This window comes from Glycine max, chromosome 6, assembly GCF_000004515.6.
Source record: "Glycine max cultivar Williams 82 chromosome 6, Glycine_max_v4.0, whole genome shotgun sequence".
In the NCBI taxonomy this organism is placed as follows: domain Eukaryota; kingdom Viridiplantae; phylum Streptophyta; class Magnoliopsida; order Fabales; family Fabaceae; genus Glycine; species Glycine max.
In genome coordinates this window covers 1467811-1481812 of record NC_038242.2, presented here as the reverse complement: position 1 = coordinate 1481812, position 14002 = coordinate 1467811, and the positions used below count along the sequence as shown (strand labels likewise).

At 31.6% G+C, this 14002-nt stretch overlaps 3 protein-coding genes across 3 annotated transcripts; 1 reads left to right on the top strand and 2 right to left on the bottom strand.

The window, feature by feature from the left end:
* Positions 1-2347: 2347 nt before the first annotated feature.
* LOC100500598 (uncharacterized) lies at positions 2348-3072 on the bottom strand. The gene has a single exon (XM_003527405.5). The coding sequence runs from the start codon at positions 2962-2964 to the stop codon at positions 2635-2637; it is 330 nt and encodes a 109-aa protein (XP_003527453.1). The 5' UTR covers positions 2965-3072; the 3' UTR covers positions 2348-2634.
* A 1539-nt stretch (positions 3073-4611) lies between these two features.
* Positions 4612-7118, top strand: LOC100814378 (uncharacterized). The gene is made up of 2 exons (XM_003527399.4): positions 4612-4867; positions 6269-7118. The coding sequence occupies exons 1-2, from the start codon at positions 4752-4754 to the stop codon at positions 6474-6476; spliced, it is 324 nt and encodes a 107-aa protein (XP_003527447.1). The 5' UTR covers positions 4612-4751; the 3' UTR covers positions 6477-7118.
* A 5-nt stretch (positions 7119-7123) lies between these two features.
* LOC100788860 (lysine histidine transporter-like 8) lies at positions 7124-11039 on the bottom strand. Its single transcript, XM_003527599.5, has 5 exons — positions 10646-11039; positions 10376-10509; positions 8275-8699; positions 8050-8181; positions 7124-7862 (listed from the first exon to the last, which is right to left on the bottom strand). The coding sequence occupies exons 1-5, from the start codon at positions 10981-10983 to the stop codon at positions 7374-7376; spliced, it is 1518 nt and encodes a 505-aa protein (XP_003527647.1). The 5' UTR covers positions 10984-11039; the 3' UTR covers positions 7124-7373.
* Between the last annotated feature and the right edge of the window lie 2963 nt (positions 11040-14002).

Genomic DNA, 14002 nt, shown 5'->3' with positions numbered 1-14002 from the left:
GGACTTTTTTTCCCAATTAATGAAGCAAAGCAAAGCCGTTCGTTTGACAAATGCAGATGTGTCATCTTTCCTGCTGCTCTTACATTTGCCCGGTCTCCCATCACACGTACAAACAATCCACCGTATTTGTCACCATCCCACATGGCAGCGGAAGTCCCTCTACCAAAATGAAAGAAAGAGATTCATGATCTGGTAGGTGGTAGCTGAAGTTTACTCAGATAATTGGTTATCTAATAAATTGAAGTTGGAGTTAGAGAATCTAATATGTCTTGATTCCTACCAGGCAGCAATTAAAGGGTACTTGTGTGATTTTTTATTTCTGGCTGTCAACAAGCTCCAAAACTACAAACAAGTATACCCTTATTTCTAAAGCCAATAAATTTTCGGAAAATATGCTTATACACCTCTCGTGTGTATACATCTTTTGATAGAGATAGGAAGAGGAGATAAATTAGTGATTAATATGTTTGGTCATAGATATGATGGAAAAAGAAATATAACAAAAACAAAATTAGAAGTATTGTTAAGGTGTTTGTAATTTGTTAAGTGTCTAAATATAAATATCTTGAATTATTTGTACATTATCTTACTTATAAGCTGGCATACTTTTGACTGATTAAGTCACTTTAGAATTTTCTTATCCTACTTATTTAATTTTTTGACACTGTTTTGGTTGGTGATCATATTAAACTTTGTTGGCTTTATGTTAATTTTTCTCTATAATATTTTCAGCAGTACAGACGATTATTATTATCAGAGGTGTATCTTTTCTCGTTGCTAATCACAAATTAGCTTCTTTCATAAAAATATAAATAATATCATTTATTTATGTTAAAAAAATTAACTTGGTTGAATAAAATATATTAACATTATAACGTATTCAATTTTTATGAATAAAAAAATAAAATAAAAATATTAAAAGTTCTCTAATCCGAAATCTGAGTTGACATTGATGTCACTTTCAAAGCATAAAATCTCTGTCAGGTTAGGTTGGGTCGACAAGTTTGCATGCCCATATTCGTCTACATTGGTAGATTAACTAATAAAGTCACGTTGTGATTCTATTTCAACAATGAAGGAAATTAAATTACTCACTTTAAACAAATTATTTTCAGGATCGATGAATTTAAATATTTTTTCCAAACAAAAAGATTTCAAAGAATGATGAAAATTTAATTGATGTAATTAAAATTTTTAAAGAATTTAATTTCCATGCTTTGTCCGTATAAATCTTTTTATACTATTAATCAATAAAAAAACCATCATGGATTTGACATTTAAAAGTTATTATAAATAGACTATACATATCTGATGGGATGATTATATAAAAAAAATACATTTTCAATGTATATAAATACAAATTAAATTCATTTTTAGGATTTTAAATTTCTCAAAATTTTCAATTACTCAATCCAAGCAAGTACATGGTAGGTTTAAGCTCAAAACTTCATCTATAATAGGGTTTTGCTTCAAATGACATTATAACACTCGTTAAACATTTTTTGAAAATAAAATAAAAAGTAAAAGATTTAATAATTGGAAAATCAAATTAATTGTTGTGTGTCTAGGACATTAGTTAACAAAATATCGCAAAGTATCTAAATTCACTCTTATTGGTTTAGTAGACAATACCTAATGCCGAATAATTTCTCATGGTAAGTAAATTTGAGAATCAATCAATGGTGCTATTCACTAACCCCTCACACATTACCCCACCCCCACGTCTCATATATTCAACTAGCAATATTAGGACCTGATAAGTTGTGATATCATATTAGAATTGAGAATGGATTAGCTGACTCAACCCCTCAAAATAAAGAGGAGAGGGTTGCTCACCTCATTATAAGATACTATAACCATATAACTGGTCCATGAAATTGTGGTAACAAGAATCGTGATCATGAGTTCACAACCTATGAAGTAATCATCTTACTATATGAAAGAATGAAATCGGAGGTTAAGTATACACGGATTTTTTGTTCAAAGGGAAAGCATGCCAAATCAAAGCGTGGGTATTTGTTTTTGGCAAGCCATATTAGATTAATCAAGCGTTGTGCAATAGAGAATAGTTGCAAAACGAAAAGCCAAGATAAAAGAATTAACCAAATCCAGAGAACATAGAGAGATGGAGGGATTGCAAACATTGATAAGGTCAGGTAGGACACTTGATTCACCTATTTGTGATTTTAATCTAAGGCCAGATCCAGTGAATATTTCTAATTATCACTCAAAGTAAATTGGTCGCACATGTGGAAGAGTGTGGATTCAGACTCAAGAAACTTATTGCAGTTGAGGCGTGGTGGAATTTACAATGGTTTGGCATCAGAGTTTTTGGGAAAATTAAGCATTACTCCAGCAAAGTGACTTCACATATAAACACAACATCAACATTGAAGCTGTTAGACATATATGAAGACGCTCCTAATTGCATCCCTTCTATTCATCCTCACAGGACATTACATTTAATACGAATCTTTTAAGTGCAAAACATTACACATATCCTCAACTAGAACCAATGTTTCTTAGCAGAAAGCAACAAACACCTTCAAAGACTATTATTATTCACGAGTTAATTTAAATTGTTTCTTCGGAGAGATGAAAAAAATAACTCACGAGAGGAGGAACCGAAAGGGTTCAGTGTTGTTCGGCAAAGAGGTGGCGAAGGCGAGAAGCGAAGAGGCCGGTGGGGTCATGAGAAGCTTCTCGAAGGAGGTCGTTCTTGATGTTGTTGATGCGGTCGGTGAGGGAATCGTGCTCGACCCTGAGGGCGTGGATATCTTCTTGGAGGCCGTGGATTTTGTACTTCTGGCTCAAAGATCGCATGCTCAATAGAAGGATACCCGTCATGGCGAAGAATTGAATGAAGCTGTCCTTCCGTTGCTTCGCGTGCGCCATAAACCCTAATATCCTCTTCGAATGTTCCGCGGCGGCGCTCGGTCGAGGAGAAGCTGAAGACGAAGCCATGGTTATCCACCTACAACAGAACCTCCCTGATTACAAATTGCAATCGATATCGCCGGATTCACCTCTGTGTTACTTTCTTGTTGCTCTTTTTTTCTTTTTATCTCGTTCAAAAATAATAATTAAAATATTAAATTTGGGAATTTAATAAAAAAAATGTGATGAAGTTTTTATTTATTTTTAATTTAAAAATAGTAAAATCTTCTAAAACTGCACATGTTTTTTTTAATAATACTGACCAGAGTGAATACTTATCATTTAAAATTGAGACTAAATATGTTTTTAATAGGATAATATTTGTTTTTAGTATTAAAAAAAGTACTTAAAAAATTATCTAATGAAACATTTTTTTATCACTTGTTCATGAAAATGTGTCGTTTGTTTCTTATTTTCATAAAACAAAGTCTATATTTTTTTGTGTGTGAATGAATCAATAATCACACCTTTGAAATTTTTTTGAAAACAAGAAAGAAAGAAAAAAAAAACAATTTTTAAAAGAACTGGAAATAAGCTTCTATGATTAATTAGTCTTTTAAAAATCAATTTTATTTTTAAACTAATCACTCGAAAATTTGAATTACTAATAACTGAATATTAACTCTTTTGTTTTGAGAAAATCATTTTCTCTCTTTTTTTTATTATGTTTTGAAATATTTATGTACCAATTTTATTTGTAATTAATTTTTGTTAAAAAATTAGACTAATCACTTATAGTAGAGTCTTCATTCTTCTAATGATGTTTTTCCATCCAAAAAAAAAAACTTAAATTTGATATTCTAGTGTAGTTTTAAAGAATGTTGTAATGCTCACTAAATATGTTATGGGTAAGACCCACCTATAATATTTAAATTTAAATTTAGATCATGAAATTTTTAAATGTCATGAGTTGGTACTATTATAAAATGTAAGGATATGTTTGTGATATATAATTTTTATTTTACAACATTATAATTTGTAATATTATTTAGTTATATGTGTGACACCGCTCAAATCTAATCACAAAGACCATGACTTGTTTGTGTCGACTAGAGCTATCCATGAACTCCAAAGATTCATTCATGGTCTCCTTCTGTCAACCGAGATCCATCAACTAGATCATGACAAGCTTGTATTAACCAAAACCATCAACCAACTCTAATGATTTGACCATGACTAGTTTAAGTAAAAAATTATACACAAGCAAGTCTCATGATTGTCACTACTTTGTTTCACTAAATGTATTTTGCATTGTTTTATGTTATGCTTGACTTCTTTGTAGTTGGAACTATAATTCCATTCATAAAAATGCAAACTCGATTCCCATAATTATTGGAAACACATTTTTGTTTCACATAAATTTATAATTCAAAGGAAGTGAATTTCTATTTTGTATTCATAATTGATACAAATGGAAACACATTTATTTTTTGTATTTGGAACACACACCATAATACAACACACGCTTCCTATTATGAGGGGTATTTTGTCAAAAAAATTAAGCTAAAGAAGGGGTATGCTTAGCAATTATGAAGGTACTATTAACAATACTCTTGACTTAAATTACGAGCCGGAACAGAATTTAGTTAAGGGCCTATAGATTGAGCCTAGTTTGGCCCGTTTGAATTCTGAAAGCCTGAAACAAAACAAATGGGATGCATGTTTAGTTCGTTCTAACTACAATCAAAATTCATTTGCTGGCTCTGAAAAAGTCGCATAGTCGACGTTTTCGTTTTAGAGAGAGAAAGAATCAGAGTTTCTGCTTCTGCTTTAGGAGGAGAGAGAGAGAGAGAGAGAGAGACAGCGAGCGAACCATGATAACACGATCGAATCTGGTTGAACAGCTGCGAGAGTATCAGATTCGATCCAAGCATGATTGGGCCTCTGTCTCGTTCTTCTCCTCCACTTCTTCAAACATCACCACTTCCAGGTATGCTTCATTTTCAAATTATGAATCCTTGCGCTGTTTTTATTAATCAAAAACCCCTTTTTATTTTCCATGTTTATTGTTTGTCTCACAATTATTGTACCCACGGGATTGAAAGATCACGAATTTCGCTAGGCTAATTTTTTTTTCTTACTTGCAATGTTTTTTGGATTTGGCTTATTTCCCGTTACAATTTGTTTTGTTGTGTTTAAAACTAAGATGAAAATTGTGGTTACTTGTTAATATGATTCGATTAGGAAAATAGTATTATAATAAATTGGTAGGCACGTACAGGGTGATTCGATTCGGCGTGGTTGTCTGGATTAGTTTTCAATTTATTCCCGAGCACATACGTTTCATTAGACTCCTTGATTTGGGTATGTGCCTAATCTTATTAAAAATAAGGTAGTTTTTCCTAACCAGGGTAAAGGATAGTTAACGAATACAAACAGAAAAACAAGTTTTTTGATTCATATTATTTGCTAATCTTAAATGCAGGACTTGTATCTTGTTGGGTATAATATTGAAATTAGGCGGTGGTGAAAAGTGGCTTCAAGTAGTTATTAGATTCATTGGTTACAAAAAGCAAAATAAGTCATAGTTAGTTGTTACTTTGGGGGATTTTGATGTGTAGGAGTAGGAGAAGATTGGTATGTTATCAAAATTGATGTTGTCACTATATACTGGAGTAGTTGTCTAGGCTCTATGGCTAAGTTCCAAGTTTAAACCCAATTGGTTAGGATGACAGGTATGCCCTTATTAATTCAATCTGGATCTCCTCTTCTCATACACTTTTGATCTCAGATATTTTGCTGCTTTAAAAAAAGGTTATACTTGTTTAATATTTAGGGGCTTCTCTAAAAGATTTCAAATTCATAGTTCGTACTGATAAATAATTTTTTCTTCCTGATAGCACATTTATTTGCTTATTATATCATTGTTTCGCCAAGCCTTTGGAATCTTATGTGCCCATCAATCAGTACTTTTTGTTGAACTTGAAATGGCAACACTAATCATAAGCACAAATTAATGTTTCACCTTTACAATTACTGGTGGTAGGGATTTTTAATGTAGGGGGAGAGGATCAAAGGGGAAAATACCAATGATTACAGTTTACAGAAAATATATAATTTGTAGTCATAACAATAAAAGCAATATACTTAAAATTTCCCTAGTGTAGGAAGTGCAATGAAAATGAGTAGATTTTGGTCTCTTTATTGCCCTTTCCTCCCAAATTTCTGAACCAATTGAACACTATCAGACAAATGACTTGTGGCCCTGAAATGCATATAAAATACTTGCAGTCTTTTTTAGTTGGATTAATTGTTATCTCTGTCTGTCAATGCTTTTTGAAATTTGAATAACATAATCTGGTGATAATGATGTCTCTTTATTGCGGTGCAGGGTGGATGTGGTGGTTTTTGTAATATGGGAACTTGTTATTTTAGCTTTCTTGGTCTTTTCCGTAGTCTCTTTGTACTTCAAGCACATCCGGCTTGCTTTTATTTTAGTCTGCATCACAATCCTATTGCTTTTATGCATGAAAATTACAAAGCAAGTAAGGCTTGCAAGGAAAAAGAGACGAAGGATGCTTCTTCCATTGTCAATGTAAAGTGGCATCAAGTCTTGACCTTTGGCATATTTCCTATTCTCTTACCATTCATTTACTGGCTAGGGTCTTGGCCATTTGTGACCATTTCAACTGGTCTCGCTTATCATTCATCACTGGATTGTGTATCCTCTGATTCCACACATAGCAAGTCGACTGAAGTATATAATTGATGGTTCTTACATCAAGACAAGCTTATCCAATTGGTTGATCTAGATCATTGTTGGAGGCAATGTGGCTTAGTAATGCTAGGATCTTGTCACAACCTATATATTTGGCATTTCTTTTTGCTGTTTGTTTCTGTATACATAGTGCAACTGCTGCAAGTTACTATTGAGTTTTTGACCCCTTGACATTGAAAGCTCAAATACCATCTGATGAGTTATTGTATAATGACAACATATGTGCGAGATAGGTTTGGCAATGTGATATTGCGCATAAGGTGATTAAATGGTAGGTGCAAAGTGTTGCTAGCTTTGCTAGCCTTTGAAGATAATTTTTTGTGGTGTTGGCCTTGTATGGAGAATGTAACCCTTGTTTAACTTCACTTTGGGTGATGATGTGAAAATATTTCCTTATCCGACCTAAGACCTAGTTGATTTGTGATTGTCAATGGAATATTTAATGGGCAGATTCACATACTAACTTCATTTTTCTTTTCTGGCACATTCTGCAAATACATTTTATTTCCAGATATTTTACATCAAAATGACTCATGTTTCATGAACGATATCAAACAATTAGAATAGAATGTCTGTTGTCACAAGCCAAACATTCTCTCAATTTCATTTCTGATGGGAGTTAATGTCCCCAACTTTGTGTGCTCCGCATGCTTGTCCATGAAACAGTTGCAAATCAACTTCCAGTGTTGTGATTGAGCATAGTATAAGTATCTTATTTCTACCGGGGATTGAAGAAATGGATCTCTATGCCCTGAGCAACTATTCCCCAAATGGCTCCTATGACAACCAGTACACTTAGAATCATCCCAACAACGCCTAGTGTCCAGTTAATGTACCAGTTTGTGCTACATTTTTGTGGCTTCTTAATCTGTATCCACATGAAACAGGGATATGCTAAGGTTATTGGTAGAGCAACACCCCCTATAAGACCTGCCAAACTTGGTAAGAATGGCAAGGCTACAGCAATAAAAAATGCTAGGCACCCAAAGAGACCCCTGAAAGCTATTCGTAGCCATCTCGGGCAAGGTCTGTTCATCTTGCTGGTGTATCTGAATTCCAGATTGTCAAATACTGGCATTGCATAGATTTGGAAGGAACTGAGGCTGTTTATAACAACTAGCAAGCTTATCAAAGCAATGATAAATTTTGATGTATCATGTTCGTGGTATTTTTGCAAAGCACCTAACATCCCTCCATTGGTAGGTATCTGGCACCAAAGAGCAAGCGGTTAGCTTCTATGATCAATCGCAAAGTCAATAATTGGAAAAACAGGCTATCACGGATACGACTGTTACTTCCTGCACTTCCCATAATTTCATTTTGGAACGAGCTTTTTGATAAAGTAATGGGAATTGTAGGAAGTCTTACCACGGAAATTAATTAATAATACTTACTAAATTTCCATAAGCCCAATAACCTCCAATGGCAAGGGGAAACAAACACAAGGCGATGACTATGTAAGCAAACATAACACCTTTCCACATGGCCAAGCGTGAGGGTTGCTTAGCATCCGAAGGCATGGTTCCCTACAATTTTGAGGGGGACAATTTAGCAACAATAAATGCTTTTAACTGTTTAAATGCAGACAAAATGTTTGACCATGCAATACTTTTACGTACCTGTATTTCCAACACAAGATTGTGACCGCGGAAAGCAAAAGCAATGATGCCTAGTGCATTCCACGCGCTAAGAATCATGCTAGCCTCTGACTCTGAGTGTCCCCTTCGTGGCTCATAGGATACATGATGAAGTCTACCTTGGACTACAGATACTATACATATAAGAACACAATAACTCACTGCAGTGATGGCCCCTATGAGGGAAACCCCAGCGATTGAATTGAGGTTTGGTAACTGGGCAAGCAAAATGGCTGTGCATGTAAACACCAAATACCATTCAATGGTTGTGAGTGGGCTTGGCGTTCCAAACACCATCTGAAAGAATATCTTCATTGTGCCAGCTCCGATCATGATAAGTGTCACACACGTTCCACCCGATAAATACATGATTGGGAAGAGTGCTAGTAGTTTTCCCATCTTTTCTCCTGCATGCAGTTTCGTTTGTCCTTTGTCTTGTCAATTGCCGAGGTTTGTTTCGGTCAACATATCATAAAAAACAACAACAACGCCTTATAAATTTAAAATTGGTTACACCACTAATCACTATAACTATTCGGGTATGGTGCTTATTTTTAAATTCTATAAAACAGAATATACTTTTGAAGTTGCTTTCACGAGAGGCGGGGTCAACCATAATACAACAGCCATAAACTTGACCTAACAGACCAACTTGTGCATGCATAAAGAGCAACAAACATAAGTTTTATCTAAAGGGAAATGTTTTTTCTATGTTCTTAAAATTGACGAGGAATAATTTTGTTGCTTCCTTGATTCTGAAAAAAATAATTTTAAAATGTGTGTATAGAAAATATAATAAAATATAAGTGAGAAATAGTAGAATTATATACTATGTCAATTATTTATCTTCTTTTAGAGTAATTATTAATTTGATGTTGAAATAATTAAAACTGATGTAAAAATCAAGCACAAATAACAGATTAGAAGGAGTCATTTTTTATATACAGAGTACATGTATCATTATAAATGATAGCCCTATTCCAATTAAATAAGATAATTATGTAATAAAACTTTGAGGAGGACATATTTTAGATCCACGTATAAGATGATGTTTTTCTGTTTCATTTCTTCATTTGACATGTCATGTCAATTTGATGGGTTATATTATTTTAAATCTCCAAAGGAAATAATACCCATATATCGCATCCACTTTAAATAATTAATACTCTTTAGACAGCATTTTGTTGTTTTCTTAATAGTTGAAATAAGTCTACCTTAAGATTTGCTAAATCTAAATGTTTATGATGTTAAAGTGTAGATAAGTATGTACACAGTACATCAAAAGGAAGAAAAAAAAAGCAAGATCTACATCATTATTCAACTTTAATGCTGTTACTAGGAGATGATATGATTTAAAGTTACTTCAATGAATAAATAATATATGTACTTCCTTTGAAACATTGGTTCCATTTTATTTTCTTAAAGAACTAGATTATATAAGCATAAAATATATGGCCCACATACAAATAAGTTAGGGTAAATAGTGCATGGTTTTACATTATGTGATATATAATTAGTGTGTTAACTTTACACTTGACAGTATATAAAAAGTAAATTCAATAAATTAAGACTTTAATTTTTATGTATTAAAAAATAATAATTTTATATATTTAACCAATCTAAAATTATTTTAAATATGACTTTTATAATAACTAAAAATAGTTAATATAAAAATCAATAAATTTATTTTCAATAATTTTATATTATTAGATGACGGGATAAAAAATATTTATACAAAACATTATGTTAACTGAACATTTTAAAAAGTATCAATTAATTTGTATATTATTATTCAGATATAAATCATCATGTGTTAAAAGATTGCTAATTTTTTATAGTAATTATCATAATAATCATAATAATGATATTTTTAATTAGTTGAGAGTCACAATTTTTCCATCGTTGCACTTGTAAGTTCGAGCAATGATCTTTTTTTGTATGATACTTATATTTTTTCCCTCTTTTACAAGTAAGTGTGCCAAATATATGTTTTTAGATGTCGAAAATCATTTTTGTATGAGTTGGCGATTTTGTACGTAATAATAGCCAAAAAAAAAAAAAAAAACTATAACTGTACGCTTACCGAATGCTGCCATAGCAAGTCTGAGGTACCTGCTATGGCGCAACCCTGAGTCCGATTCGTGAAGCTGAATCAGTAACCACAACGTGTAGAGCTGCCATGTAAAAGCCACACAGAGACATATGACTCCCCAAGTCCTGCATCAACACCAATAAATATGAAACTTAATTAATAGGTGTTGGCCAATAGCCATATTATCATAAATATGGAAACCAAATACCTAAAGAGGAAAGGAAAAAGAAGTTAGAAAAATATAAATATGATTAAACTGACCAGCCAAGAGTGGTGAAGGCTAATGGAAGAACAAGAGCCTGAAATCCGATCCCTGAAGAAAGAACGTGAAACGCAGCGTAGTATGCGTTTCCCTTCCTTGACTCGGTGATGGGAAGCCAATCGTCTTGTGGGTCAAGCTTGGTGAAGCGACCAACTTCTCCCAAGTAACCTTGCATGTTTTCAATGGCCTTCTTCATGGGGCTGGCTAAAGGGGTGCTCAGAAAACGAGTTGCAAATGGGCTTTTGACCCCATCCTCTGATGGAGTTGAAATCCCCTGCAGAGAGCTCTGAGTCTCTCTCGGTCTAGCACTCACCTTTACTTCCACCACTTCCTCCATATTATGATAATTGTCACTCCTCACACTCACACCACTCTTCTTTTAAGTCAAGTCACGAATTGTATTTTGATCCTAGCCTCCGTTATATATATAAGAAATGAGGAAAGTACGTAAAGATGCAATTAACGTTTTTAATACATTTCTATTTACGGAGTAAAACTCTTTTTGCAGTAGCAAATAATCTTACTGCATGCCAAGTCAACGTATGTACGTCGGTTATCTAATGATTAATTACAGCATAGATTAAATTTATGTAACAATTATATAGTTTCTTTATTATCACGAGATAAAAAAATAATATATATATAGAGAGAGAGAGAATACAATTGTGATTTTTTTTGACATAAATGATATAAGATACTAGTAGTTTTCCTCATGATTCTGAAGATAAAAAATTATGAATAATAACCTTTTCATAAGTTTGTTTTTTTCTTTTTATAATTATAAGATTATTTTCTAACTTTTAGATGTATTTTTTTAAAATATTTTTCTCTTATACACCTTTATTTAATTATTCTCTCTTTAAAAATTAATGTAATACGATTAACAAAATTTATCATTTTTCTTAAGGGACTCACATGAATTAGTTGGAAAAAAATTTATAATTATTAAATGAAGGAGTAAACGATATTCTCCTTGTTCTAATATATTAGACTCAATTACCTAATTAAGATTAAGAAAAATAGTTAATTTAGTTTATAACAATAAATTTATTTTAAATTATTTTTAAAAAAACTATCATTGTCATTTATATTTTTCTCTCTTCTAATGGTTTATTAATGCATTCTTTTTCTTCTTTTAATGAAGTGTGTTTTTAATTTAAAAATATTAATATAAGAAATATTATAGATTGAGTCATGTAAGAAAAAATAAACATTTTTTAAAATTTGGGTCTTATAAATAAGAAGGAAGAGAATATCAAGATAAAAAAATGTACTTCCTCTAATATCAAATATAAGAAGAAGAAAAAAATTATTTTTTTCTCATATAAGAAAAATCTACCTAGCTTTTTCTTATTTAATGTTAATATTTTAAAAATATTTTTATTTAATTGAAGTTTTAGTTTCAATAACTCTTTTTTTTAATATTAAATTATAATGAAAGATAATTATAAAAAATCAATTAAAATTGGTTAAATTAAATATGATAAACTAATTTTTTAGAAAGGGTGACATTTTTTTTCTCAAATAAAAGTATCCCGTGTGCGTTCAATTTACAAAATATGATTTTCGGACAACTGCTTTATCATACTGTGAGTGGTTGTGACTAGATTAACCAATGTTTCTATTAGAAAACAGCAGTCGCTTCGGTCCAAGTAGTGGGTTGGTCGAGATACACCATGCACAACAACCAATATTATCATCCCCATGAATGGAACAAAAACAAAAACATCGTTTACTTCATTTTTTGGTGAAAATATATATCTACGTCATCATGTGACTTTTTTACAAACTTGTACATTTTTGGGACTATATGTTTTTATTTTAATCATTTACAATAATATCTAATTGTAAATATTATTTTTCTCACTTTCACAAGAAAAAATCACCTCACTTGATATGTCTCCTGCACGCACACAAGAAGAGAAGGGATCTTAATATGATTAATTTAGGAGTTTGATAAACTTACTTCATTTAATTTTTTGTACATGTTTAATTTTATTAATTCAGACATTAAACTAAGAATTCATATGAAATAAATAAAATGCATTTTTTATAAAGTTTTTAAATTATTTACTTCATTAAATAAATTATATTTAACATATAATGTATTCTTCAAAAATATAAGTAAATGTTAATTACAAATTTACAAAGCTACAAATGTTTTATTCATCTAAAATTTGGCGTTAAGTTGATATCAAATTAAATAAATCAACATAAAAAGACTCGATTATAAAATATAGAAAACCCAAAAGACCCATTTACGGTAATTGAAATCTAAAAAACCAAAATAACACAATCCAAAAAACTAATACTCCACTATTTTCTTCCCATCAAATAAGTAGGTATATAACGATAGGTATGAAAAATAGTAAGCCTGAGAATTACATAATTTACGTACTCTATGATTAGCATTTTCTTTCTCCCTCTCTCTCTTATTTTTTTGGACATATTGTTAATGCCTTAATGATCGGCGTTTTCCAAAGTAGGCTATGTGATGAGTCGGACATTAATCACATTCTGGTCGGAATTATATTTACTTGCTTTTATTTATTTATTTAAATCACCTATTTTTATTTAATTTGTTGATAAAATTAGATAAAGCCTTATTACCAATTTTCTTCGAAGGCTCATAAACTTTGCTCATTCCTAGTTGTTTCTGCCGTCAACCTCTGTCCCACGGTTCGTTTGAACAAATCCCCTTTTATGTGTCTTCAGCTTTCCGTGCATTAAACATGTGGCTGTTCTAGTTTTTTCTACACATTCAACGAAAGCTTGAGGAACCCTCCTAACAAAAAACTTTAGGGTCTTCGAAGGTAAGCGCACCACCTATTTTCCAATGTTTTGCCATAATGAACAAACCTTTGAGACCAAGTAGTTGGGTCTTGTGGTTGCATGCATCTTTGAAGTGGCTTCTTTTACCAAAGTTGCTTTGGAGCTTTCTTTAATTTTCTTGACAAACTTTCTTGTGCCATCACTTTTTTCTTGTCTTTGCCTCGGGTATAAAGATACTTTGTTTTTTTTAGAAAAATGATTCATAGTATATCTATTTGGCATTCTCTCTTTTAATATTTTATCATTATAAAGCAAAATTACATCCTAGCTTCACTAATAAAAGTGAACCAAATTATTTAATGAAGTCATGAAACTTTATTCAACCGCATATATTAAGGAAAAAGGGAAGAAGAAAAAACGAGATAAATTCGATTACTCATATTAAAAAAACTAATAATTAACAACTAATATTTATTGATAAAAAAATTATATTATTACTTTCACAACATATAAGGAAGATGCAGATGAATTTAGTTAAGATTGACAATAATAGTTTTAATCCATTTGGATTGACCATCATATTT

Coding starts and splice junctions, on each gene's coding strand:
- LOC100500598 (XM_003527405.5), bottom strand. CDS start 2,964: ATGGCTTCGTCTTCAGCTTCTCCTCGACCGAGCGCCGCCGCGGAACAT.
- LOC100814378 (XM_003527399.4), top strand. CDS start 4,752: ATGATAACACGATCGAATCTGGTTGAACAGCTGCGAGAGTATCAGATT. Junction 4,868..6,268: donor TCAAACATCACCACTTCCAG/GTATGCTTCATT, acceptor ATTGCGGTGCAG/GGTGGATGTGGTGGTTTTTG.
- LOC100788860 (XM_003527599.5), bottom strand. CDS start 10,983: ATGGAGGAAGTGGTGGAAGTAAAGGTGAGTGCTAGACCGAGAGAGACT. Junction 10,510..10,645: donor GCCTTCACCACTCTTGGCTG/GTCAGTTTAATC, acceptor GTGTTGATGCAG/GACTTGGGGAGTCATATGTC. Junction 8,700..10,375: donor ACTTGCTATGGCAGCATTCG/GTAAGCGTACAG, acceptor AACTGCATGCAG/GAGAAAAGATGGGAAAACTA.